Raw genomic sequence first — 26,411 nt, 5'->3', positions numbered from 1 at the left:
TCCTTGACTCAGCTCAAATCAATTTGACTTCGTCCAAAATCTTACCAGTTAAAAACAAAAAACATTGACATATCCTACATATGCGTACGTTTTTAGTCAACGATAAGATAAGCATCAACAACTCCCAGCACGTGTTTGCATTCTTTACATATTTACAACTGAAAAAATCGGATGAAAGGATTAAGAAAACATAAACTCTAACCCTGCCAAGGTAGAAAAGAGAAAGTAGAAATTAAAATTCATGAACCTACCGCTGTATCATTTATGATGTCTTAATCATCCACAACTGCATGATTGATACGTTTCAAGGGTGATACAGCTAAAAGTGTTTGCCTATTCTGTAGAAAAGGAAAAGCTTTTTACGTGGACTAGTATTCCTCTGTGTGTCAACTTTCCATAATGGCTCATATAGTACACCCTAATAATGGAGCCTCGTTGAGTAAAAGAGCAACAAAAAACCTGCTGTTTTTGCTAGGCTAAACAGTGAACCTGCTCTTTTTGCTATACCCTAACTAAGAACAACATATATATATATACACACACACACACATATCTTCAATATTCTAGCTATGCTTATGGCTTATCTTTTGTTGGTATATGCCGACTTAATATGCTCACAAGCATATATATACATATATACATCTATGTATACACATTTATTGAAAAGGGGGTTGGTTGCTAGGGCATCTTTTGCCCTTCTTTTATTGAATTTGCTTAATTGGCACTGATGTTTGAAAGTAAAATTTGGAAATTTAGTAATTGGTTACCTTTTTCTCTGCTCTCTTTGATAAGCATGGTTTTTATACTTTTGAAGAGATTTTTTTCATTTTTTTTTAACACGACAAAATAACCAAAAGGGAAGTTTAAAAAAATAAACAAAAAAAAAAAGAAAAAGAAAAAGAAAAAAAGAAAATGTGATTCCTTGCTGTTTTCCCCTTTCCTTCGTGCTTTTTCTCATCCCATATATCGTGAAACCATGTGCTCATCGGCAAATCCAAAAACTGTAGACAAGCCAACCATTTCTTTCCCAGGGCTAAAATCGTCATTTCACCTTATTGACAGGGTAACATCGGAAAATCCAGAATACAGGTCAAGAGTTGCAGTTGTCCTCAGCATAGCCATATCTGATGTATCCAGTTATATATTGAATGTTAATTATACCTAGTCATTTTCAAAACGTCATTAAATTAATAAAAGTACATAAAAACCACTTCCACACCCCACATAGATAAATACATTTCAGTCGCTTGGTGTTGGAAAAAAAAAGAAAAAAAAGAAAAAGAGACTGGAGAAAGATCCATAATTCAGGAAAGAAGAGAAGGTAAGGTAGAAAACAAAAAAACTAAGTCCATGGCAGCATTATCATAGAGATTTTACCAACTGGGCAAAAATTAAAAAAAAAAAAAAAAAAATCATATTTCTTTTTTCCCTTACCAATTAGTAAATCTTAAGAGGGGTTAAAAATTTTATCATCTTGTAAATAGCAAAAAAATACTTACACATATTTTTTGTGTCATTCCCTCATTGGTTCAATTATGCACTATACCAGTATGTTATTGGCCAGTTGACAAAAAATTCCTGACCAGTTTTTTGAATTTCTAAGCGTTACTGTCTCTCCCTTTTGCTATACATACTCACCATTTTCTTCTTCTTTTCTGCTCAATTCAATTTTCTCTCTAGTGGTTTTGCTTGTTTGGCGAACTGGGAAAAAAAGAATGACATCATCGTCATCAAATAGCTTTTCAAGCCTGAGAGACATGTTAAAACCCCCACCATACAAAAGGCCAAAATCATCATCATCATCTTCTTCTTTTTCTTCTTCATCATTATCAACACCATTGTCTGAACCCATTGAAGGAAACTATGATCCTTTTGCCGGATTGTTCGACAACCTCTCGGTGAAAGAGAGTTCAGGCGGTAGCTCATCCCTTGACTCTTTCATTCCACCAGTTCTGTCATCTGCTGCTTCTTCTGTTTCAGATCTTTCTCTCCAAACCACTACTGCTGAAAACCTTTCCATGGAGAACAGCCAAGAGGAAGAGGAGGAGAAAAACAAGTACCCAAATGGGAGGACTTGGTGTGTGAAAGCTGGAGGTGATCCATGGAAAACAAACAACAATCCGTTTCCACCACCAATTAGCTGCTTGAAATCAATCAAGAATGGCAAAACTTTTGCTTATATGAAATTCAATGAGGATGACAAGAGCTTTGTTGTCGAGGAAGTTAAGATTCCGAACCGAGATTTGCTTCGTTCTTCTCGTGCCGACGGACGGTTGAAGCTCTACCTTGTTCTTTCTGGTGATGATGATGATGATGATGATTATGATGAAGCTACAGAAATGGAGGAGGATGAGTTTCAAATTGTGAAAGCTGACAGTGATGAAGAAGAAGAAGAAGAAGACAGCAACTAGATAGAATTGTCCTTTTGTGTGTTGTATCTCTTTTTGAGTCATGGAGTGTACTCCTTAGTTGTGGAAAGTCTAGGGTTAATAATAATGTGACTTTTGGTGTTTTTTTTGCTGTCATCTTTGTGTCATGTTGACATTTCAAACAGTGTGTTCTTGTATTTTCCTTCATTTTCCTTTTGGAGATTAATATGTTTGGTCTTTTTTTGTGGCTGATGTTTTTAATTTTAGATGGAATAGTTGATAGCTTCTCACTGTAACAAAAAAAATAAAAGTTATGGGGTGTGGGAATAAAAAATTCACCTTTCAAATAAGAAGAAAAAGTATATAAATAAAAAAGCAAAAACAAAAAACGGCTTATTGGCATATTGGCTGGTTTGGAAGAAAGAATGGAAATGGCTGACGAAGATTTTTAATTGGTTAAGTGAGGGAGGTAAAAATGGCAGAGGTAACCTTGTTTGAAGAGAGAGAGAGAGAGAGAGAGAGAGAAAGGAGCAAAAACAAAATCCCTAATATTTAAATGGAATTGTTAGCGGAGTCAAAAAGAAAAAAGTGAGTTAGAATTTTAATTGATATATCAATTTATAATTTATAATTGATGGAATGATGTTTAAGTCAAGAATAAAAGGATAAAAAATCCAGATTCCATTGTACAGTTTAATAAAAAAAAATTTCCCTTTCATGATGCATAAGTTTCAAATCCATAATAATGATGATAATAATAATAATAATATTATTATCATTATTTGTTTTCGTAATAGATTTGATTGACAAATTTGTACCACTCGTATTGTCAATACCTTCAGCGTACTCAATCATATCCATGAAGATATTCATGCAATGTATGTGTTGATTTGACCCGTAAATAGGACCACCAACCTACATGTAGCAATACCATTATTTTAGTTGTTTGATAAATTGAAAAATGATTTTTATCGTTATATATGAATATCACCAATGAAATTCACGTGTCAGTAATTAATTTTTTATTTATTTTTTCATGGAAAATTTTAATTTTTTTAAAAGTTAAAATTCATTTAAATATAATTTATTATTAATTAGCACATAAACAAAAATTTCATTTAATGATATTCACCGATCATGATAAATAGATAAATTTATTTCAAATTTTATGTATAGTTAATTTTCCTTGGTTAAATAATTATAATTATAATTATAAATATTGATGTTCAATATCTCAATCATAATGAAATATTCTTTGAGCAAAAAAAAAAAAAAAAAAAGAAATATATATTTTTTAAGTAGTAAATCGTAACGAAAGATTCCGAAGACAAGGGCAATATTGGCAATCTCTGCAATGGCATTTGATTTGTATACTTCGAATAATGTATTATTTAAAAGATTAACAAAAATATTTCTGATGGAAAGTACAGCCAGCACGATCACCTTCAAAAAGATGATAAAAACATATCTGTGGAAAAGACCAACAAAATGATTAATATGCGTCAAACGCTATCAGAAAGCCACCAATAAAGCCAGGTTTATCACGTAGGTATGTATATATTGGAGGATATTCCTGCCCATGTACAATAATTTTACGTTCCACGGGTACCACAGCATAATATAGATTTAATACGTGGTTAGTTGATTGTTGTAGCTGTTAATTTACTCATACAATGTACGTATTAATTTGAACGAAAATAAAACCAAACCATTCTATAACAATACCACCAAGTAGTTGTTGATTACTTTAAATATCTTATAATTAATCATTCTAAATGAACAAATAGAAGTTTATATCACGTGATATTGAGTTCATTTTCATAATTAATCATTCTAAATTAATACACAGAAGTAGTTTTTTTTCATTTTATATTGAATTCATTTCATAATCATTCATTAATCTAAATAATCATCATCCAAATAATGTATTCATCTTATAATCAATCATTCTAAACAGTTATACTTTTAGACAGTGATTAAAATCTATTGAATATTACTTTAATGATTTATGTTTTCCAATTTTTTTTTTTTTTTTTTAAGTATTGAAGGTTAGAAAGAATTATTGAATGATCGAATTTCAAATTTATCAGATGACAAAATATGATTTTTTTTTTCTTTCTCTTTTGGTTAATTTCATATAATAACAACCAAATATATAATATATAGTTTTACAATGCAAGTGTACGACGTAAGTTTACATTTTTTAATATATATATATATATATATATTTATTTATATATTTCACTATAAAGAGTGAAATTCTATTTACAAACCACAGTGTCACGGCAAAAACAATGCCTTTGTTTTGTTTTTTTGCTCTTCTTTCTGTTTGGTAGGAAGGTACGGAAACTTTGTCGGCAGGCGTTTCCATTTGAACTTTTATGGCTTTTCACCTTTTTTTTTTTTTTTAATTTTAATTTTAATTTTCTTTTTTGAGGGTTTTTCACTATCGCAAATATAATTTTAAAAAAATAAATAAAAACGCAAAACCCACCCAGCATTCATTGTTAGCCTTTGGCAAGAAGAATCACATACCTTTTATAAGTTCCTGATACTAAAAGCATCCAGACAGCATATTTAACTCACAAATTAGAAAATATGAGCTTATTTGGTCATAAATTAAAGTGTTCCCATTCTTTTTAATTTTAAGTAAAACAGTATTTATTGACACTTTGCCCTGGACAGTCCTATAATTTACACTCTTTTATCTTTCCAATTATAAAAACTAGGCGTTTGTCTTTTTATCAAATTCATTCAATCATATAATCTATAATGAATTAGACAAAATTAACCATACATATTGCATTATTATATAAGAGTTACATAAAATATATAGTTAATTTCATGACATTCATATTTATAATGAATGCAACAATTAGTTGGAAAGAGTAAGTAGAGGTAAAATTAATTTTTTTTTTAACAGTTCATGACTGGGCAATGGTTGGGAGTCTCAATCAAAAATATAAAGGCAGAAAATAAGTCAAAGAACATTTATTATCATATTAAAAAACAACATAACATATTCTTCATCAAATTATTATGCTTCGAAGCTGGTTTGCTGTCACTCTCCTTTTGAAGCTGAGCTTAAGGCCCTCACGTGGGCAGCAAATTTGGCTGCAGATAGGAAATGGGATAAGATTTGCTGGCCATCTGACTCGTCTCTAGATGTTACCGGCATCACCGATCAGGAGGATCCTGCAGTCTGGTCTACCAGAAATGATTTCATTCTTCTTAGGTCTCTCTTTGCCACCTTCAACTGGTCTTGTTCTTGGAACTCTAGATCGTCTAATTTTACTGCAGATTTGCTTGCAAAAAAAGCCTTGCATGAAAATATGCTGTTTGAATGTAATAGTTGTTTAGTCTCTCTTCCAAGAGACCTTTTGAACATTTTGGCTACTGACATGCTTGGAGGTGGCCTTCTTTGTAATTCCTCCTCTTTGGAGGCTTTTTGTGCTTGTGGAAATGGATTTCTTATTTTACCAAAAAAAAAGTACAGAGATTTTAATTACATGGTCGTACAAAGTCACAAGTTTCTAAAATCAAATATACATATATATATATATATATATTTTTTTTTTTTTTGGGGGGGAGGCTAAGTAAAGGTAAAATCATTTTTTTTTTTTTTTTTTTAACAGTTCATGACCAGCCAACGGTTGGGAATCTCAACCAAAAATATAAAAGCGGGAAATAAGTCAAAGAACATTTATTATCATATTAAAAAACAACATAACATATTCTTCATCAAATGATGTCCTTTAAATCAAAACGCAATAGGCAGTACAGAGATTTTAATTACATGGTCGAATAAAGTCACAAGTTTCTAGACTGTCAAGGGTTTCCATATACAGGAACACTAACATTTTGTACACCAGAGTAAAGAGAAACAGCTAATCCATATTTCATATTAGGGATTCCAGCATTGCTTTGTTGACAAATCAACATGAGAAACCTCCACAAGCAATAAGCCACAATATGAGAATTACTATAAGGATTGCTCCTACTATCATCAGCTTCATCTGGAGATTCTGCAGCCACATTTTTCTTCGAAGCTGCCTTCCTTGCCTCTGAAAGCTGTCAGCCTGAATCCCAAAAAACAGAGAAAAAAGTCCTCACTATCATGTAAAAACAAAATCTTCATCCTCAAGAGTCAAGACTCATCTAAATGCAATGCAACGATGACAGTACCTGAAACTGCAGGTTTTCTGTTTTGTCCACCAGAAGTTCAATCCTCTCCCCACGATCCAAAACCTGAAATCCAAGAGGACATAAGATTACTAATTCGATCAGTTTAAAGTCGCAGCAAACACTTCAGTGGCTTGGCTGCTTTGACTACACACAAAGCAACCGTTGTTTGGATTAAACAAGTTGGGGATAGATCAATGGGAAACAGCACAAGCCTCATATCCCAATAACCAAGAAGTAACTGAAATGTGGCTAGATCCAACTTTTTAATGCTATACTTCAACCAATGTCAAGCAAATTGGTTTTTCACACAATTCTCGTTTAACCATTCTGTTTGGGCAAAAACTATGTTAAAGCATAAAATTCTCAAATCTTCCTCCAGGTGCTATCCTTTTTAATCAGCCCCAAGCCCCAGGCTCCAACAACGTGGTTTGTAACCTAATTCTCATTTAAACATTCTAGTGGAACAAGGCTTGTTTTCCATAAAGCCAAAAAGTGTATCTTTCCAGAACAAGCTTTGCCACGTATTAAGTCATCAAAATGTCATTATGCGTTGAAAGTAAATCAAATATCAATCCATTCATTTTTTTTTTTTTTTAAATACTTTTCTTTCAACCCAACCCTTTTCCACCAAGATACAGGGGCACATTTCTTAAATTTGTTCCATGACAACTTAAAAAAAAAAAAAAAAAGGGAATGCTAACGCAATTCCAACAGCAGCAAATCAAATATCAATCCATTCATTTTTTTTATTTTTTATTTATTATTATTATTTTTTTAATACTTAGCTTTCAAGCTTCAGAGAAAAATCCATCTCAACTCAACCCAACCCTTTTCCACCAAGATACAGGGGTACATTTTTCTTAACTTTGTTTCATGCCAACTTAAAAAAAAAAAAAAGAACAAAAAAAAAAAAAGAAAAAGAAAAAAAAAGGAATGCTGACACATTTCCAACAGCAGCACAGATCAAGGGATTACACACCACGTATCAAAGGTTCAAATACTGCAACAGTTTAACATGTTCGATAACTGAGACCTACCAAGAATAGAACTTCTACCCTTCTAAACTCACCATCCAAAGTACTAGTCTTTGAGATGTATGGCCAAAAACAGTAGCTGAAATTTCCAACTTCACAAGGAAAGCCACCCTAGCAACCAAACCACTACACCATTCTCAAATATAATAAAATTTTGTCCTCCTACACACCAATATTGAGACCACAATTCTATGCTTTTTCACCCCAAGAAGGACCTCAAACTTAATAACCATACATAAACCACAATGAACCTAAGTAGCATTACTTACTTATCCTGATTTTATTACCAAGGTTGGCAATAAACGTTAGCAAACGTTTGCTCATTAGCCATCCCTAATCCTCCAAACAACCCCCCCCCCCCCCCCCCCCCCCCCCCCCCCCTTTCTCCCTCTTTTAAACTGAAAAAAACAAAAAAGAAAAGAAGAACACAGCTTTGACAGAGTGGGGGGCAATTCCAACAATTCAGATTAACTTTTGTCCTTGCAACCCTTCACCACCCTTTCAAATAAAAATGTATGTGGCAGGAAGTCACACACACCTACACAATTTTTTGATAAATGAATCTAAATTCAAGCAAAAAATAATATGAGAACTGGAAGTAGATATGAAACACGCTAGCCTAAAATCTGAATATAAGGATGTTTTCTCTGAAACCTGGCTTCTAATCTAGTCTGAACTTAATATCTAAACGTTGAATGTTCAAAAATCAAAACTAGATCTTGATTCTAAATCTATCATAAGAGATGCATACAATCTCACCAACAAGAATATACAGTTCCTTTTATCAAATTTAGCTGAATGGCGGATGACCAAATTGATCTTGCTGATAATTTGTCAATCTTATACAGTCATTTGGCAGCCTAACAGCTTCTGGATACCAAACTAATCTTCCAAGTTGGCTTCATGATGGTAAATCATCTAAGGCACTTGCTAAAGTCAAACAAATCCTGTTTGCATACCAACATAATCAAATTCAAATCAATAATATTTTCTATTACAGGCATCGAGGAGCTCATCTTTCATCCCTCATTCCTTCATGCATGTAGAAGGCATAAATTAAAAGAAGACATGAGAATAGTTTTTCTAAGAGTTTCAGTTACTAAATGGAAAAGCTTTACTTTATTAAAGCGAAAAGCTTCAGCAAGTATTTAAATCTTTCACATACACAGAAGATTTGCACTTACATATCTCTCTCTCTCTTAAGTATACTTATATAGTGCACAGTTATACACATAACATGCTGAATTATACAAATATTTCTTTAATAAAAGACATTTTATTGATGAGAATAGCAAACACTATGGCTAAGGTTGACAAGCCTAACTGAACTGTGTGAAAAAGAAAGTAAATCTCATAATTAAATTTTCATAATCTTGTCCTGATATATATGCAGATGCTAATAAAGACTCAAATTGCTTATAGATAACTAAGATCAAATAATCTATCCTTTCTACTTTGTCCAAGTTTGCATCAGCATATCCAAGGGACCAAAATAGATCAAACTAATGGCTACTAGTAACCTCCAAAGCTAGTAGCAAGTATATATGAAAACAACTAAAAAAATCTCCAACAAAAAGCACGAGAAAAACTGCATGTTTCTTATTCCACAGTACAGATTCAATGTTCTAATCCGTCAAATCAATTGACATGTAAAGAGAACATTACCTTCTCAATATTGTCCATCATAATGCCCTTGACCTCAGTAATTTGAGCCTTTAATTTGGAAAGCTTACTTATTTCTTCAGGATGCTCCATGCAGTATTGCATGTGCTCCTTAAGCCTCGGCCTGTCAGAATAAAGCACAAAATTACCTGCTGATACAGCAAAGCACATAAGAACATACAATTCCAACAAAAGAAACATATACACACCCAAATTCTCTATCAAGATTGTATGCAATGCTAAATCGGTCTTCAAATAAGTAGTCATCGTCATCATCTTCATCTGCAAGCGGGTGTGCACCTTCACTTTTAATGCTTTCTCCATACCTTTGTTTGAAATCATCCTTCACTCGTTCAAGAAACACGAAGGGCACACTCCTCCCAGTGGATTCATCCGCAACAACAAGGAAAACTGCCAAAAAAAAAAAAAAAAAAAAAAAGAAAGAAACATCTTCAACCGTTCATGTCGAATCAGAATAGAGAAACTAACACAATCTCAAGGCTGCAAATGAGAATAAATACCGAATCCATTGTCAATCAGGAAGTTAAAGGTGTATCCATCACATGAATATGTATACTTGCTGCTATTTGAAGGTAGTTTCTGTAAGCATTGAACAGCAATGGTACTAAAGTTGCCAGAGAAAGATGTGTGCTCTGCTAAAACAACAGTTCCTTTTGCAACAAAGCTATATATTAACCCTCTGTGACTCATCTCTAGATTACAACTCCAAATGCGTCCAGACCCACAAAAGCAAATTTTATAGGTCCTTTAAATCAACTGTAGCATATAAAAATCATATAGAAATGAAAAATTCAGCAAGATGCAAAGGATAAAGAAAATATAAATTTTTCAAAAATCAAAGCACAATGTTTGATCGCTGAGAAAGGGTGAAAAAAAAAAAAAAAAATCCAACAAAGATAAAATTCTAATGTTGCTCCAGTTAGACTTAGTTCAACATAGCTAATTATATTAAGTTAGATGGTAATAATTATTAACTTTTCTTAACCCCACAATATAAATCTTTAATCTTCCCCATCCCTTTGATCCTTTACCCTTTTTTTTTTTTTCCTTAAAAATTTTCTCAGCAACCAAACAGAGGGTTAAAAAAAAAAAATTAAACTAAAAAAAAATTAGGGAAAAAAAAAAAGTGAGGGGAAGGTGAGATTCTCGACGCAAAAAGAGGAAATGGGGCAGTTTGAAAAATAAAGAAAGAAAGAAAAAGATGAGAGAAAGGAGTCACCTTGAAGATCAGCGACGGATCGGATACAGTAGCAGTGTTAGGCAAAAAAAGGAATTGAAGAGAAAACGGTTTGAGAAAAACGGGGATTTTGGTTTGTTTGCTTCGTGTGGAAGAAAGTCTTGGGGTAGAAAGAGGATGGATGACGGGTCTGAGAGCCTCGGATGCTCTCTTTGCCTTCTCAACGCGACGTGGTCCAGGGTGTTCTTGCTTCTACGACATGGCGTTTCTCTCTCTTTTGTTTTTTTTTTTCTTTGGGTCTTATCAATTTTTCCCCCAAAATCTTTGTAATTTCCAAAATTCTCCACAATTTCCCGAAATCTTTATAACTTCCTAAAAATTTATAGAATATTTCAATATATTTGTTTTAAAATATTTGTGCCGTATGAAAAAGTGTTCAGTGTTCTAAAGGTTTTTTTGTACCCCCCCAAAAAAAAAAAAAAAAAAATTAAAGGTGATTAGCCTCTTGAAAATAATTTTTTTTTTAAGTGACTTGAAAATAATGTTTAGAATGATTTATTATTATCAAAACTTATGTATTAAGTCCAAATTTCGTAAAATATTTACAATTTCACAAACTTGTATATTTAACCTCCTTTTTCTTTTTAAAAATTTTTAGCATCCATATATATATATATTTTTTAGTAGTTCTTTCCATTCTCCTAAGTTCAGTGATGGTTTTTCTTCTGTCTTGCTAAATTTTTGTTTCCCCCAAAATATTTATAAGCTTAGTCTTACCAATTTTTCTTATTTAAATAAGCAATTGTTTTTAATTATCCTGAAATTTTATTCATCAAATGATAAGAACCAAGAAGTGGCTGGTCAAGTCAGTTGTCGTGTGGTAAACGTTTTTAGTTTCGGCTTCAATGTTCTTTAGCTTTATTTATTAATAATTGTGCAAACTTATTTTTTTAACCAAATAAAAGTCCTAAGCTCATTTTGATAATAATTGTTTTTTATTCTTTTGTTATTCGAAATGGCTAATATAATATCTATTTAATTTAATATTATATATGTTAAGTCTCTTAAAAATATATATATTATAATTATAAAATATTACATATTTTAGTTTTTAGACATTTTAAAATCACTATATAAAAGATAAGCATGCATAATTTTACTTCCTTCCAAATAAATAAGGCTCTTAATTAGTGTTCTAAAAGACTGAAAAAGATGTCGTCTAGGCGCATCTAAACGTAATGCTTTTAGATAATACCTTGCATAATAACAAAGCTTAGAAAAAGACAGTCAATATTGTGTTAACTGCCTAATGCGTACTTAGATGTCAAAAGACGGAAGCCTTTTTGTTCAAAGTTTTTTTTTTAAAAGTTATTTTTTAAAAAATATTAAAAAATAATTGATAACAATTGAAAATGAGTTGGATGAAGATGTAGATATTGAATTAGAGTCTAATAAAGAAGTAGATAAGAGTTAGATTATAAAAATAGCTAAAGTATATATTAATTTAGAAATAGTCTGATAAAGAATTAGACAAGAATTAGATTCTAGCAATAGCTAAAGTATATATTAATTTATAAATTATTAGGTACTTGGAGGTTTGTAATATATATTTTTTGAAACTATTATGTTGTTGCAAATTTGGAAAACATAAATTTTCATAAATCTACTATGATCAATTATATATATATATGTATAAATATGAATTAACATGTAATTGATCATAATAGATTTATGAAAATTCATGTTTTCCAAGTTTGCAACAACATAATAGTTTCAAAAAATATATATTACAAACCTCCAAGTACCTAATAATTTCTAAATTAATATATACTTTAGCTATTGCTATAATCATATTTTGACATATAAAAGATAAATTATTTTGTTCATTTAATCGCTTTATAATAATTAAAATAATAATATAATTATAAAACGCCTTTTCACGTCTAGACTCGTAAAGCTTAAGACTTGACCTTGCCTCCTTGCGATGCCTTACGCCTTTTAGAACATTGCTCTCAATTGGATGAGAATAATGAATTGCAGCCAGTTTGAAAAATGAAAATTTAATGTGGAACTAACATCCCAGGATGACTGAATCACGAACCAAATTTAAAACAGAGTCAAGTTTTTCCCAAAGAAGCTGCTGAAGAATGTCAGCTATGGGCAGCTAAAAACAGAGCAATCTTAGTTCAACCAGCGTTTCTAGTTTCTTTCTCCAAAATCAAAATGAATTTGAAGAATGATATCAACAGGTTACAACAATACAGAAGCAGCAATAGGATGGAACAATTAGCAAATTCAATTCCAACCCAGATTTTCTTTTTGAATGGTATTCCCTTTTTGTTTTAAACCAAACTAGCTTTCTGGTCTTAGGAAAAAGCAGCTTGGAAAAATCAATAGTTGGCAGGCTTAACCCCAACAATAGACGGAGCTGCACCTCTGGCTTCCCTGACATACGAAACATATTCACTGTATTGCATGGTGCATAATGTGCTCTGGTATCGGGTCAGTCTAATCCGCTTCCTTAGCTGCTCGGTAATGGTGCTGCTGTATCCTGCTTTGCGCATCAATGAGTCAATTGCCTCTGTTTTGGTCCAACCTGAAACCCAGACATATTGATGGAAGGAATATATTTAGCCAAATGGTAGGACCAGTTCATGAAAGTTTGGTGCATGTTAAGCTAAAACAGATGCACTTCAGAATAAGCCTTTGAACTTCACATAAAAGAACTTACTTTTGCACAAAATAAATAAAATAAGCACATATAAGTATGATAACATCATTATCTTTACCAAATTATTACAAGGTATGAGGTATCTAGACAAATTATTGGGATAAAAATTCCAGCAAGTTTATTAAAGTTTTACATTGAACTATCAGTCATATTTGTCTTGGGATTGTTCTCAGGGAACATAAAAAATTTGTATTTGGTTGATTAACAAGACTTGGTTTCATGTCATCCCTCAAGTATGCGTATAGTTGCAGAGAATTTTTTTTTTTTTTTTTCTCCTCCTTTTTCCAAAAGCACACATCCCATTAATAATCTTAAAGCAAGATGACTATTGCCACGAGCTGTCCCATTGGGAAAAGTAGAAGACAGTTCAAAAATTATAAGAATTTTGTTGAAAGATTTGAACAAGCCTAAAAACACTATAGCTTTTAGGTCAGAACGCTCCTAGCTTTCATACTTGAAAAAAAAAAAAAAAAAAAAATGAAGAAAAATGTCCATGTAATAAGTTGGAAAGAATTACCCTCATGGGCAGCCACCTCAGGCAAATATGTGGCACTGCGCCTAGTATTATAGTCAGGATCTGTAAACTCAATAATTATACCATGCTTTCCAATCTGCAAAAAGAACATCTAACAATAAGATAATGGGAAAGAAAACTTCACTAATGACTTGCTATACTTCTCGTGCATATTATAGCAGAACCTGGTTATCGATCCACATAACCATAGGAGATTACCAAGTAATTTGCATAATCAAACCCACATGCAGCATGTGGAAGAGTTGATTGTTCCAATCACCACCAAACTATCATGGCAACAACCAATCTGAAATTTCTATTCGTCCATGGATTGTGATTGGGTTTGAAAGCTTATATGGTCTCTGGCTTAGGGACAGTATAATGAAAGACCAAATTACAAAAGCTGTTTCCATTAAGTATTTTGGGACAAGAGAAGTATATCAGATTGTCTGAACAGCAAGCATAATAAGTTAGGCATGTTTCAAAAAATCCTGCAAGTGTCCAAAAAGTGAAGACAAATAAACTGAAATATACCTCCCAGTCAAGATAATGGTTAGCAGTTTCATAATCAGTCAGAATAGAAACTGTACACTCCAAAAAAGGTAATTCCTTAGGTTGTATGGGAGGAAACCTGCGATCCCTCAAAGCACTGCAAAAAAATAAAAAAAATGTAAACCAAAATAAGCATTGGCTAACTTCTCAAAACTAGAATCTGATTTAAAGTCCCACATAAAAAAGAAAGAGAAAATAGGCAGGGAGGAATGAGGAAACTACATAGTCGGTCAATATTAAATTCAATTTAATTCTTACATTTTACTCACAGTCAAAAGTCATAACTGCCTTTTGCTATAGCTCAATGAGCCTGAAGACATATGGTGAAGATGATACCCAAAAAGTCAAACTAGAAACCATTAGTTAAAAGACTTACACTTTATATAGGAACATCATTTAATAGATAATACAGAAATGAAGAAAATATGCCTGGGATACCATTCCACAATGTGGATCCATTGGCTAAGAAATGTAAAAATGGGGGTGATTTTAATTCAAAAGGTGCAGGTTCATTGACAGGTTTAACAGGGACACAGCCATTGCATGTGAAAGTATGTTTAAATACTATGGATAAGTTACATCTCTTAGCAAGTCAATACTAAATTCAACAACCACACAAAATCAGCCAAAGAAAACAGACCAAGCCTGAAAAATCCAAAAACAGATGATTTCTAGTACTTGCTGCTTATATTCTTCTACTTATATATTGATAAACTTTCTTATATCCACATGAATGCAAAATGAAAAATTAAGAAGAGCAGCTGCTCATATTCATGAGATTAGACAATTTATATGTCATTGCAAGGGAACCACTTAATCAATATTCATATCAGTGGTGGCCTGCTTCAATTATGTCAAAATAAAGGGGTTACACAATTTTTTTCCAAAAATAAAGACAGATACATCATACATGGAAGACTATTTGATGATACCTGTTTAGAGCATAATCCTTGAAGCCATTGATCAAGCAACGTGCTTCAAGTGTTCCAATACATCCACGTAAACGAGGCTCTGAACCATTCACCACTTTCTTCCAGGTAACAAACAATGGGCTGAGATCAAATTGTTACTTATATCAGACGCGCCAATCAAGAAGAACAAGATTAGTCTAGGCAATGCATAAAGCTCTATGTATCTTTCTTCATTATAACTTTTTGACAAAACAAGACCAAAATAAAATTAAAATGTTGAACTTATGTTGCAATTATTCTCAGGTGCAGGTGCATGTGTAGAGGTCAAATTGACCAGTCTAACAAAGAAATTAGGATATGAAAGACTTGGCTGAAATGATTAAATTTCATATACATGTACAAGGACACATATTGAAAATAACATACTATATATAACAAGACAGCTAACCACTTATAATAAACTTAGCACTTTTAAAAAAAAAATAAAAAATATGGCAAGCCATCTCATTTGAAAAATATACCGATATTTGTGGAATTCAAAAGCCCAATTGAATTGAATTCTCGGCCCATCTTTATTTGTTACATTTTAACATTAACACCCAGGTCCACACCTAACTCTTCTCTCTCGGTGAAAACTGAAAAGTTAACAAAAATATCACACACTATACAGGTCATATGTCTACTTTTGGCAATAAATTAGCATCATATCCCATCAAACTATTTCTTCTCTAGCTGTTTTTTGCATGAGGCCACATCTAAGTTCCTCCTTTTATCACTATCTTTTTATATCTAAATTTTGCACAGCACCTATTATGCAGCAGAAATTGAACCCTAGACTGTAACTGCAACTCAATATATATCAAACCAACTTCAGCCACCATTAGAGAGATCTACCCCTCATATCCAACCTAATGAAATCTTCTTACATTCTGAAGTGTCTTAACAGCTTCATTCAGTAAAATTCAAGGACTTGCAACAATCTTGAGACTGTATCATGAAAGCAAGATTTCTCCACCTTTATTCATAATGGGCCCTAACGATTGCCGCTAGCTAAAAAGGAATAATTACTTACATTTGCACAAGTATACACACATAGACACATAAATACAAGGTATATGTGTATGATATCTTTGTTCACCTTCCTAGTTCATGGAGGACCCAAATTTCTTTACCAAAGTTATCCAAAAAACTTGAGCAAATAGTACAGTCATGAAAGGAGCCAGCAAATAAGAAGCCAAAAGTTTCATATTTCTAACAGTCTATACCTGAAGTACCTTAAACAAGTTATTTAGGACCAATAATTATAGTAAATCAGACACATATCTATGAAAAGTCCCCTGCGGTTAAAGGACAACTGATCAAAGTAGAAGTCCAAGGCATACTGAAATCAATCACCTTAGTCATCTATTAACTTAGTTGAACATCACAAAAGCCATGCCCAGGCATACAAATTCCAAGCCAGACATCGAACTTTCTCAAGAGCAAATAGATGGTTACTTTGAAAGTCAACAGATCATTCCCTCGATCATAAAATGGTACAGAAAAATAAAACAAGGGGCTAGTGGGAGAGGATTTATAAGTACATGTCTGGACACCATGTGAGCTGACTACTAACAGACAACATGGTGGACTCCTATATCCAATGTACAAACACCAATTTAAGGAAATCAACATAACAACAAACTGTAGAAAAGATGTTTCTCAACAAAACAACATAAAGACAATATATTAGAATGAAAGAGAAATATTGAGAATTTATAATCTTGTGTTCAAAAGTTAAACCAAACACCACAGAAGGCTCATTGTAATTATTCCATGGAAGATAGACTGAAGCCAAAACTAGATTGGTCTCATCATATGAAATGTCCACTGCATCCCTTCTCAGCCAATGCTATCTTAACAGAACCCCTTTTAGAAAACGGATTGACCTTGCCAGGCTTAGGCCCTTCTCATCAACTTATTTAACTCTAATCAAAACAATTCTCAAATAAGTGGATTCCAACTTTAACAAAACTCTAAAGCATGACTCAACTTTAACAGATATTACTTTGGTTCAACTAAGTGGTGTTTAAGACTCCAGCAGAACAGATGTTGGTCTAATCGAGTGTGCACTTTCCATTATTCTTTCCAAAGCAACAAGAAACCTAGCATCGCAAATCTCAGATTCTCAGAAGCAGAAAAAAAAAAAAAAAAATTGAAAATAATGCAAGACACAAAACTGAAAACAGAAGATCCATGCATCAAACTGAAATCCCAAAGTAACTGTTCCCTACTAATAGCAGTACAAAATTTTCAAGAAAATAATCATAAAGCCTTGACAGTCATGCGATCACATCAAACCACCGAAAAATTCATCGCAAGTAGAATAATCTCAACTAGAAATTAAAACCTAGAAAGGAAATTTCAAAAACTTAAAAGGACAATCACCATACCCCATCATCATCAATCAAAAAGCAAACCCATATGATCATTTCCTCTAGCATGCATACATAAACACAAACAGAGAGAAGAAAGAAAGATTACTGTTGACCCTCATCAAAGGCTGGGGGAGGAGCCTCTTCGCTATTGTAGTGAGAAACAAGAGTATCAAAACAGTATACCACCATCTCCTTGCTTGCCGACACCATTTTCGTTTTTTTCTTCTTCTTTGTTAATTTCCTTAAAAGCAATTTTCCTTTTTTTCTTTTTTAGGCAATTGTTTATGGGTTTTTCTTAGCGTTCAATTGTATAATGAATGCAAAACAGAAAGAAGAGAATTACAGAAGAGAGAGAGGTCGTGCCTCAGCAAAATGATCGAAGCAAGAAAACCAAAAAACACATTAAAAACCACTCTCTCTCTCTCTCTCTCTCTCTCTCTGTGCTTTCTCTGCTGCTTTCTTTCTTTGAAGCCACCACTGGAAATTATGAAACTACCATTTTCCCCATTATACCCTTCTGTTTTCTTATTTTATTTTATTATTTTTCACTATGCTTTCCCTTTCTTTTGGAACTTTTTGTGGGATTCCTTCCCAATGTGAATTGCCATTGCCGTTTTATTTAAATATATATATAAATTTTTATTTTTTCTTCCCCTCTAGTCCTTTTCAGTGAGGCGATGTACCCAAATAATGCCAAGAGAAAGTGTTATAAAGAAACAATTAAAAAGAAAAAAAAGGACTGAAAAAAGGAAAAAAAAAAAAAAGGGTAAAGGATTCTAAAATTCATAATTGGATGATAAAGAAATCCAAAGAATAAAAAAGAGTAGGGCAGGGTTGGTATGAAGAACCCTACTCTTCAAAGAATTGGCAGCTCCTAAATTTTTTTATTTGGTCATAGATGATAGGTAAGGCAGCATTAGCATTCAACCATTATTAGTTATTTAAAGCAAAAATAATTAGAATTTTGTTTATCATATTCTTAAAAGAATATATTATTTTTTAATTGAAAATTATGAAATGGACTCATAGTTTTTAATTGAAAATTATGAAATGTACTCATAGTACATCTTTAAATAAGGGAAATTATTTAACTAATTATTGGAAAACAAAATTTATATGAATTGTCTTAGTATTGTCTCTGGTGATAACCCCAAAGCATGTTAAAATCTTCTTCCCAATTTATCGAATAAATATATATATATTGTCATATAATTTATTATTTTTCTTCGCAATTTAGTCAATGTATTAAGAAACGTCTATAAGTTAAAAGTTATTTATTCTTTTTCCTCGGTTGGAAAAAAAATAATAATAATATTTTTTAAGTTTACTAATTCTGTTTAATATTTTGTATATATATCACTTTCAAAATTTCCAAACTAACTTATACTGAAAAGACTAAACCAAAAAGTACCTAATGGACGGAAGAGGTTACACGTTACAATAATGTAATTTGTCACAACTCAACCAAACAAGTAATTGGCAATCCCACTACGTGGACACATCATTAGCAAATACGCCACGTTTCAGTCTTTTTCATGATATGATTACCTGAAAAAGATTGGAACTCTAATTTCGCTGAGAAAATACAAAACACCTTGACCAGCTAACAAGGAATAGAAACAGAATATATTTTCACCATCATACAGATTGAAAGCATGCCAAAAATTCTACAAAGCTATTAGGACACTTGTATATTACAGAGCGAAGGCCTCTGATTTTGCACCAACCTCATGTTCGGATATGATGGTCAGATGATCATAAAAACCATTTCTATTTCTTCAGAAGAGCATCTGTAAGGGACTTTCTTTTGCCTAATTATCCCACATAAATGCAGCATAAATTTGCATGAGTAAAATTACATACAATTTTTTGAAGGGACAAGATATCACCAAATAGAACATTGCATAGCATTTGTGGTTTTGGAAACTACTTCAGTCCGAATCATGTCTTCTCCTCTCCTTGTCTTTCCTGTGTTTCCTCCTGTCATCTGAGGAACGGTGTTTTTCATGCTTTTCACGCCTCTCATGCTTTTCATGCCTTTCACGCTTCTCACGTCTTTCATGCTTCTCCTGTTTTTTTTCTTCACGCTTCCTTTTCTTTCGACCATCTTCATCCTCTGCTTCCCCTTCATCAGTCTTTATTGTTGATGACGATGGCATTGCCACTGTTTTCACTTCAGGTAGCACATCCTTGACTGCTGGTTGATGAGAACTTGACTCCATGTATGGGCGATTTGCTCTGCAGTATGTTAAGAAAGATTTGAACGGAGATTGTAAGTATAAGGCCACATGTATTTCGCGACATTTGAACAGTGATCCCCAGGTGCTGAACTAAAAATTAATCCAAAAAGAGACTATTATTGCATTTTTAACACAAACATAATAATTTTAGTTACCTACAGTTGAAGATGCTCTATATTTCAAAGAAAATAAGACTAAATATCCAACCCTGGCCAGCCAAGGCCTGACTCTCAATTCACTTAAGCCTCAAAAATTAGGCACAGACCCAGCCATCAGATGCAAAATGTGTTAAAATCTTCACAAAGGTACACACGAATAAGCTCGCTTGTACTTGTCCACCAAAACTCCTCTAGCTCAAGTATGAATATATTTAAATTAAAATTTTCAAACTACCAAATACTAACCCAATCTCCCCACTATTTATTGTCATATTCACATACAAAATGGTGGTGTGGTCTTTGCTCAGACATATATAGAACAACATTCTTTAAAGTTTTCAAAAGAAATAAAATAAAATAAAAAATGTAACAAAGAGGCAACACCATTATAAGTCAATTCCGAATGCATGATGATAATAAATGCAATTATGGAAAATATAAGAGAAGTTAGGATATAAATATCAAAAGGGCAGAAAAGCATTTGCTAAGAAATTCAATCAGTTGTTAATTTATTTTCTGGTCAAGTACCTTGAGAACCCCAGACCATGAACATGCGCTGCATCAGCATGCCCCTCACCAACATCCTCAGCAGTAGAGCCACGCTTTACAAGCTCCGAAAACTCATGCTTATCAAGGCGACTACCTTGAGGTTGGCTTGATCGTTTAGGAGCTAAGCCAAGAGCCTCCCTCATGGCTTGCTCCTCCTGTTCCTTAACTCTTTTAATCTCTTCTTTTGCAGCCTCCATGTCTGCACTCGAAGAAGTTTTATCCCTAGTATACCAGTGTAGATCTTTTCCTGTTGGAAATGAACAAAAAATTGAACAGCTGAGACATTCTTTATCAATAATAAATCTCAAAGTTGTGCATAAAGAAATAAAGTAATGAAAAAACAACTACTCACTGTTAAGGAACCAGAGAACTACTGCAATTTCAGGACAATAATTTATAATCGCTGAAATCATAAAAACCATTCACAACTCCCAAAAGCAAAGAGCACGTGAAAAGAGCTCTAACTTTAGTACTTTCTAACAGCCATTCCACAATTCATAATTTTATGAAGTCCAAAAAATAAAAAGGAAGCAACACTCTTCATGTGGCCAGCAACCCAAACTCTGGCTTGATAAATGTTTGCATTTACTAGTTTAACATGGACGCATTTGGGGCTAGTTTCCTAATAGCTTTATCTTTTTGGGAAAATTTGTAATTCAACCTGCCAAAACGCCTGGTTACTTAAAGAGGTCTCTAGTTCAGTATCTCTAAGTTTAGGGAAGTCTATTTAGTTTTGTAGCTTCAACTTTAAAGATAACTGGTACTCTCAAAAGAAGATTCAAATACTTAGTGTGATTGAGAAAGTCAATATCAGATTCATGGTAATAAGAGATAAGTGAACCTTTAATCAACAATTGCCATATGGGATGCAATCAATCACTGCAGAAGTCTAACAATAAAATCAGCAACTGCAGCAAAGTGAGAGTTTTACATGCTCACAATCAAGATCGTATGTGAACGACCCATGGCAAATGGTAAACTTAAAGGACTTAAATATATTGTTACCTTTTTGCCATCTTCCAACAGGGGCCTTGATGCTGTGACCGAGAAAGTTCTCTCGATGCTTATCAACTTTTACGTCATCCCAACTAAATTCTGTGCGAAACAAAAACAAGCAGGAAATTAACCGAATCAGAAACAGATTTAAACAAGTAGCAATCATAAGTTGAAAAACCAATCAAGCATTTAAAACTTAGATAAGTATGAACAGATAACACCCCATCATTAGCAACTTAAAGGTCAGAAGAAACCTGAAAGGCCATATTATGTTACAATTTATCATGTTAAAATTTAAAACTTCATGTATTTTTCCAACAAGCAGACAAAAAAAAAATCAAGTTGTCTGAGTTCCAAATTTAATACAGGATATCAAAATTAATTTGCAGCCAAAGAAACATTGCTAAATGCATAGTTTAGCAACCAAAAGGGGTATTCATAGCCAGCTAGCTTAAAGGCTTACTTTAGGTAATATAAGCATGCTAAATTAATAATCATAACTTCTCATTACACTAATACTCATTATGGTAGAGAAACAGAAAATATATGAGATGATGGATCTCAGAACCATTTTGCTTCAGCCATCAAGAAGCATAAACTTCAAATTTTGAAAACCAGAAGAAGTTAAAAATATGCTAACCATTTAGATTACATTGCTCCTCAAATTACCACAAGCAACCTAAACACACTATCAAGTTATTTATGAACTAAAATTTCCCCATTATCCTAAATTCAAAATTTCAATATAAAGTCCATCTAAAACATGAAGAACCCGGTTTCGAACTTGTTCAGCATCACCGAAAAATTCGATAATTGAATTACAAATCAACTTGTCCTATCGATTAAATTACTAAATACAACAAATCTTCAACAACCCTTTCGGCAGAATCACATCAAATGAAAGCCTTTACACTAAGATTTTGAAAATATTATCTGAAACCAATCGAAAAACCAGATAGAATCTCAAATTTCCAACATAAAGAAAATGAGAACAAACCCTAATTTATAAACTATATGCAGAAAAAAGAAAAGAAAAAAAAGAGAACTTACGATCTCGCCCACCGCGAACGCCACCTCTAGTAGGATGATACATATTGTAATTATCAAAAAAAATCTTCTTCAAAAAATTGTCGAGCACCACAAAAATGTTCTTCCTCTCCTAGGCTCTGCTTGATACCTTGGGCTTTGCCTTCTTACCCACCAGTTTGGTCCTCCTCTGGTAACGAAAATAATTCGAGACCGGGAAAAGGTTAAAAGAAATATAATATTTTAATTCACCCAAAAAAAAAAAAAATAAATAATAATAATAATAAAAATAATATTTTATGAGCAATTTCAAAGCATGGAATTGTTTAAAAATAAAATTTGTTAGATATTAAAAGTAGTTGTATTTATTTTTAAATTAAAAAAATGATTTTTTAGATATTAATAAAGGTAAATCAATTAACGAAAGTAGAATTTTTTTTTTTAATTAAACTAGTCAAAAAGCATGCTCATATAGTTATTTATTTATTTATTTTTTTTACCCAAAAAAGAAAAATAAGTCAAATTGCGCATTGAAGGGGTTTTATTTTCTTAAAATCTATTTTAAACGTTTGAAAATAACTCCCGCACTACACAAAGCTATTTTCCCTTTTATTATTGTTATTTTTTTATTTTTTCATTCAATTTATGAATAATTATCCACTAAAAAAATTATGAATAATTATGCTTCTTTAGCTGAAAATAATGATAAAAGAATAGCATGATAAAAGGGTTCTCTCATTTTTAGCCTAGTGATTTCGCAATTGTTTACTACGATAATAGTGGAATCGAATCTACATATAATTAACTAGCATAAATATTCTTGTTAGACTTAGGAAAATTTATAGAGCAGCATTATGTTCAAGACAGAATCACTACTTGATGTTAATTACTAATTTAATAAATCTCCATTTCAAGTACTCAATGGGATATTCCATTTGCAGCAGCTAGCATTATGTAACTCATATAATATATTTCATTTGAAGCACCATTTTTTAACCGATAATTTAATTAATATTTAGGCATTTAGTTTAATTACCTCAATTAGTATGTTGTAACTCATGGTGGCCTTTTATCATTGTTCTCATCTGTATCATAATTAATATGTACACGTTTTATTTTACTACAAGCTTAATGCGTTATTAATACAAACATTCAAATTTTGAGAATTTGAGATAGAGATTTCCAAAATCACAAAAACAAAAAATAAAAAATGAAGAAATAGAGATAGCATATAATGATGGATTGTAGGGGAGACGACTACTATCCAAGATCTCCTGTTTCCATCGTTGGCTCATGGTCATATATCACCCTTCCTAAAGCTAGCCAAGAAGCTTGCTTCAAGAAATTTCCACATATATACTTTTGTTCAACTCCTATAAATCTTTCTTTATTTTCAATAGAGCTTGTTGAGCTTCAACTTCCATCATTTCCTGACCTTCCTCCTCTAACAAAAGGCCTCACACCCCATCTCAGCTCATCCTAATGAAAGCTTTAGATATGGTCACATCTAACTTATCTAACATATTAACTTCCCGAAAACCACTTCATATATAATCTCATTATTTATTTTATTATAAATAATCAGCACAGAACCACATACAGACAAAATTTAAGTAATGGAATAAATAATCAGCACAGAACCACATACAGACAAAATTTAAGTAATGGATAATATATATGAAGTGGCTAATCTTAACTTTTCCTACAAAGTTACACCAACTCCCTCCACAACCCCCATCCAATCTCTTTAATTATATGATCATCTCCATTGTTTCTCATTTTGTCTCTAAACTCAATTGTCTTCCTCCTGCACCTTCTTCATTTTCAATTTTCCCATTTATACCTCTCTTAATTAACCTTCCACACCAACAGCACCAAGCTTCTTCTTCATTTTCAATATCTCTCTTAAATCAACCCTCCACACCAACAACACCAAGCTCCTCTACTTGTCTAGCATTAACTTGGCAAGGCTATAATAGGAACTCCATAATAGGAGATAGATATACGTGGCCATGAACTAGCCATTGAAACATGAGAACACTAATTTTACCATAATTCGAATCCATTATGTATAGTTTTGAGTCTGTGTAGTATATTTATATGTATATGTATAAATGGACATTCACCATAAAAAAAAAATAATAATAATTATTATTCAAAGGGGAAGGCAGGGCAAATGTTATTTGTAATTTTCTCATTTCAAAAAAAAAAAATAATAATAATATATGTTAAAGAAAACAATGTTTAATTAATTTTTAAAACAATAAAATCATGTGTTAAAGAAATAGATCGATGAATTGGATATAAAGAAAAGAATATATTAGTCAATGATCAATTGAAAACCATAATAGAAGAAAAGAAAAAGAAAAAGAAAAAGAAAAAAAAATTAAAATTAAATTATATCTATCATTTTTTTTTTTTTGAGAAAAACAATTGTTTGTATTAATGAACAAGAGTAGAAATATCATTATCCAAACAAGCCTGAAGCCACAGAGGATTTTCTTCTGGCCAAATACATACATTAGCAATTGAAGTTCTAGCTAATTTATGAGCCACAACAACATAATATCCATATTTAATTTGGTAGAAGATCAGAATTAAATTAAATCACATCCAGTAATTGTCTTTGCTCCTTTTTTCCAGTTTATTTCTTTATTTTATTTTTTTAAAAAAAGGCATTATGCAATGCGAATTTCTTTTCCTAATGAGGTGGATGCAAATTGAATTAAGCCCTGACTTATATAAAAATAATGAAATAAAATTCTTAATATAACAAAAAATAAATAAATAATGTGAACAAATGATTGCATATATATATATATATACTGGAACACATCTTAATAGTTTTTCTTAGAAATATTATTAGTTTTTTATTTTATTTATTTCAATTTAATTTACAAATGATGAAATATAAAAAAATATAAAAAACTGAAAATAAACATTTTCTTATTTAATTATAATACGTATACATATTTAGGTATGTATGTAAGTCTAAGATATATACTAACATATGCATATACATTTATTCTTGATTAATTTTAGGGTTCTTATACTGACCTTCTAATATATATAGGACATACAGATTAGATATAGGGTTCAAATGATACTAATTGTATATTTATACTACTCAAATTAAAACAAGCAAAGTCAGATATACTACTCATATTACACTTGCAAATGTGGCGGCCAGTACCACCGCTTACACCAGGCAGCTAGAGAGAAAGTGAGTAGTGGATGTACCCTACTTCACTTCAAACTCTATAGCCATATTCAGTATATAACATTTTAGAATTTGTGGTTATTTTTTAGGTCCCTTTTATCCGCCCATGGCATTAACACACGTGATTATTTTCTATAGGAATAGCCCTTATTAACTTACATTTAATATTTTATATTTTTTGTTAGTTGAATTCTTAGATATATATATATATATATATAGTTTTGATATGGTAAGGAATTTATAAGGAATAACAATGAAGAACAATCATTTACAATTATCAGATCATAAAAATCATATAAATTTGATAATTGTAAATGTTGGCTCTCATAATCCCTTGTCATAATTTTTTTGTTATATCATTTCTATGTATATGTAAATGACATTCAATATATTGTGTGTGTATGACATTCAATAACGTTGAAAACTTTTCATCAAAATTTATGTGTATCTACATATATATACAACTTTGAAACAAAATTCTGGCCACAAAACAATTAATGTATTTTGCATCCAATGGTAGTAAATATCTGGTGCACCAACTTTTAGCAATATTTAAAAAAAAAAAAAGAAAAAAAAAAAAGCTGGTAGGCCTGCAAATTAAATAAAACTATATAAACAGTCAAGCAAACAAAAATGTTCTAGTACTATA

General features: G+C 31.9%; 4 protein-coding genes across 5 annotated transcripts; 1 reads left to right on the top strand and 3 right to left on the bottom strand.

Moving 5' to 3' along the window:
• Positions 1 to 1,715: 1,715 nt before the first annotated feature.
• LOC107434153 (protein FANTASTIC FOUR 1-like) lies at positions 1,716 to 2,411 on the top strand. The gene has a single exon (XM_016045576.1). The coding sequence runs from the start codon at positions 1,716 to 1,718 to the stop codon at positions 2,409 to 2,411; it is 696 nt and encodes a 231-aa protein (XP_015901062.1).
• A 3,646-nt stretch (positions 2,412 to 6,057) lies between these two features.
• Positions 6,058 to 10,792, bottom strand: LOC107434175 (vesicle-associated membrane protein 727). The gene is made up of 6 exons (XM_016045605.4): positions 10,491 to 10,792; positions 9,772 to 10,027; positions 9,460 to 9,661; positions 9,254 to 9,374; positions 6,555 to 6,617; positions 6,058 to 6,448 (listed from the first exon to the last, which is right to left on the bottom strand). The coding sequence occupies exons 2-6, from the start codon at positions 9,959 to 9,961 to the stop codon at positions 6,305 to 6,307; spliced, it is 720 nt and encodes a 239-aa protein (XP_015901091.3). The 5' UTR covers positions 9,962 to 10,027; positions 10,491 to 10,792; the 3' UTR covers positions 6,058 to 6,304.
• Positions 10,793 to 12,533: 1,741 nt separating this feature from the next.
• Positions 12,534 to 18,164, bottom strand: LOC107434176 (uncharacterized protein At2g38710). 2 transcript variants are annotated; one of them, XM_016045606.4, is made up of 5 exons: positions 17,680 to 18,164; positions 15,178 to 15,297; positions 14,228 to 14,342; positions 13,697 to 13,790; positions 12,534 to 13,044 (listed from the first exon to the last, which is right to left on the bottom strand). In XM_016045606.4, the coding sequence occupies exons 1-5, from the start codon at positions 17,781 to 17,783 to the stop codon at positions 12,839 to 12,841; spliced, it is 639 nt and encodes a 212-aa protein (XP_015901092.3). In that variant the 5' UTR covers positions 17,784 to 18,164; the 3' UTR covers positions 12,534 to 12,838. The 2 variants fall into 2 exon arrangements, with proteins under 2 accessions (XP_015901092.3, XP_048325678.2); XM_048469721.2 differs by lacking the exon at positions 17,680 to 18,164 and adding an exon at positions 17,589 to 17,608.
• Positions 18,165 to 18,988: 824 nt separating this feature from the next.
• On the bottom strand, positions 18,989 to 22,757 carry LOC107434161 (uncharacterized). Its single transcript, XM_016045585.4, has 4 exons — positions 22,567 to 22,757; positions 21,526 to 21,615; positions 20,500 to 20,767; positions 18,989 to 19,811 (listed from the first exon to the last, which is right to left on the bottom strand). The coding sequence occupies exons 1-4, from the start codon at positions 22,607 to 22,609 to the stop codon at positions 19,505 to 19,507; spliced, it is 708 nt and encodes a 235-aa protein (XP_015901071.1). The 5' UTR covers positions 22,610 to 22,757; the 3' UTR covers positions 18,989 to 19,504.
• Between the last annotated feature and the right edge of the window lie 3,654 nt (positions 22,758 to 26,411).

This window comes from Ziziphus jujuba, chromosome 8 (genome assembly GCF_031755915.1).
Source record: "Ziziphus jujuba cultivar Dongzao chromosome 8, ASM3175591v1".
Lineage (NCBI taxonomy): Eukaryota > Viridiplantae > Streptophyta > Magnoliopsida > Rosales > Rhamnaceae > Ziziphus > Ziziphus jujuba.
The sequence above is the reverse complement of the archived record's forward strand: the minus strand, read 5'-3'. Positions and strand labels throughout refer to the sequence as shown.

Bases quoted from the DNA above. Each gene is read 5' to 3' on its own strand.
- LOC107434153 (XM_016045576.1), top strand. From the start codon at position 1,716: ATGACATCATCGTCATCAAATAGCTTTTCAAGCCTGAGAGACATGTTA.
- LOC107434175 (XM_016045605.4), bottom strand. From the start codon at position 9,961: ATGAGTCACAGAGGGTTAATATATAGCTTTGTTGCAAAAGGAACTGTT. The intron at 9,375-9,459 runs GTGTGTATATGT...TTATTCTGACAG, and splicing joins AATCTTGATAGAGAATTTGG to GCCGAGGCTTAAGGAGCACA. The intron at 6,449-6,554 runs GTACTGTCATCG...TTTGGGATTCAG, and splicing joins CAGAAAACCTGCAGTTTCAG to GCTGACAGCTTTCAGAGGCA.
- LOC107434176 (XM_016045606.4), bottom strand. From the start codon at position 17,783: ATGGTGTCGGCAAGCAAGGAGATGGTGGTATACTGTTTTGATACTCTT. The intron at 14,343-15,177 runs GTATCATCAAAT...ATTTTTTTGCAG, and splicing joins AAGGATTATGCTCTAAACAG to TGCTTTGAGGGATCGCAGGT. The intron at 13,045-13,696 runs GTAATTCTTTCC...TCTGGGTTTCAG, and splicing joins TGAGGTGGCTGCCCATGAGG to GTTGGACCAAAACAGAGGCA.
- LOC107434161 (XM_016045585.4), bottom strand. From the start codon at position 22,609: ATGTATCATCCTACTAGAGGTGGCGTTCGCGGTGGGCGAGATC. The intron at 21,616-22,566 runs GTAAGTTCTCTT...TGTTTCGCACAG, and splicing joins CGTTCGCGGTGGGCGAGATC to AATTTAGTTGGGATGACGTA. The intron at 19,812-20,499 runs GTACTTGACCAG...AACATACTGCAG, and splicing joins CATGGTCTGGGGTTCTCAAG to AGCAAATCGCCCATACATGG.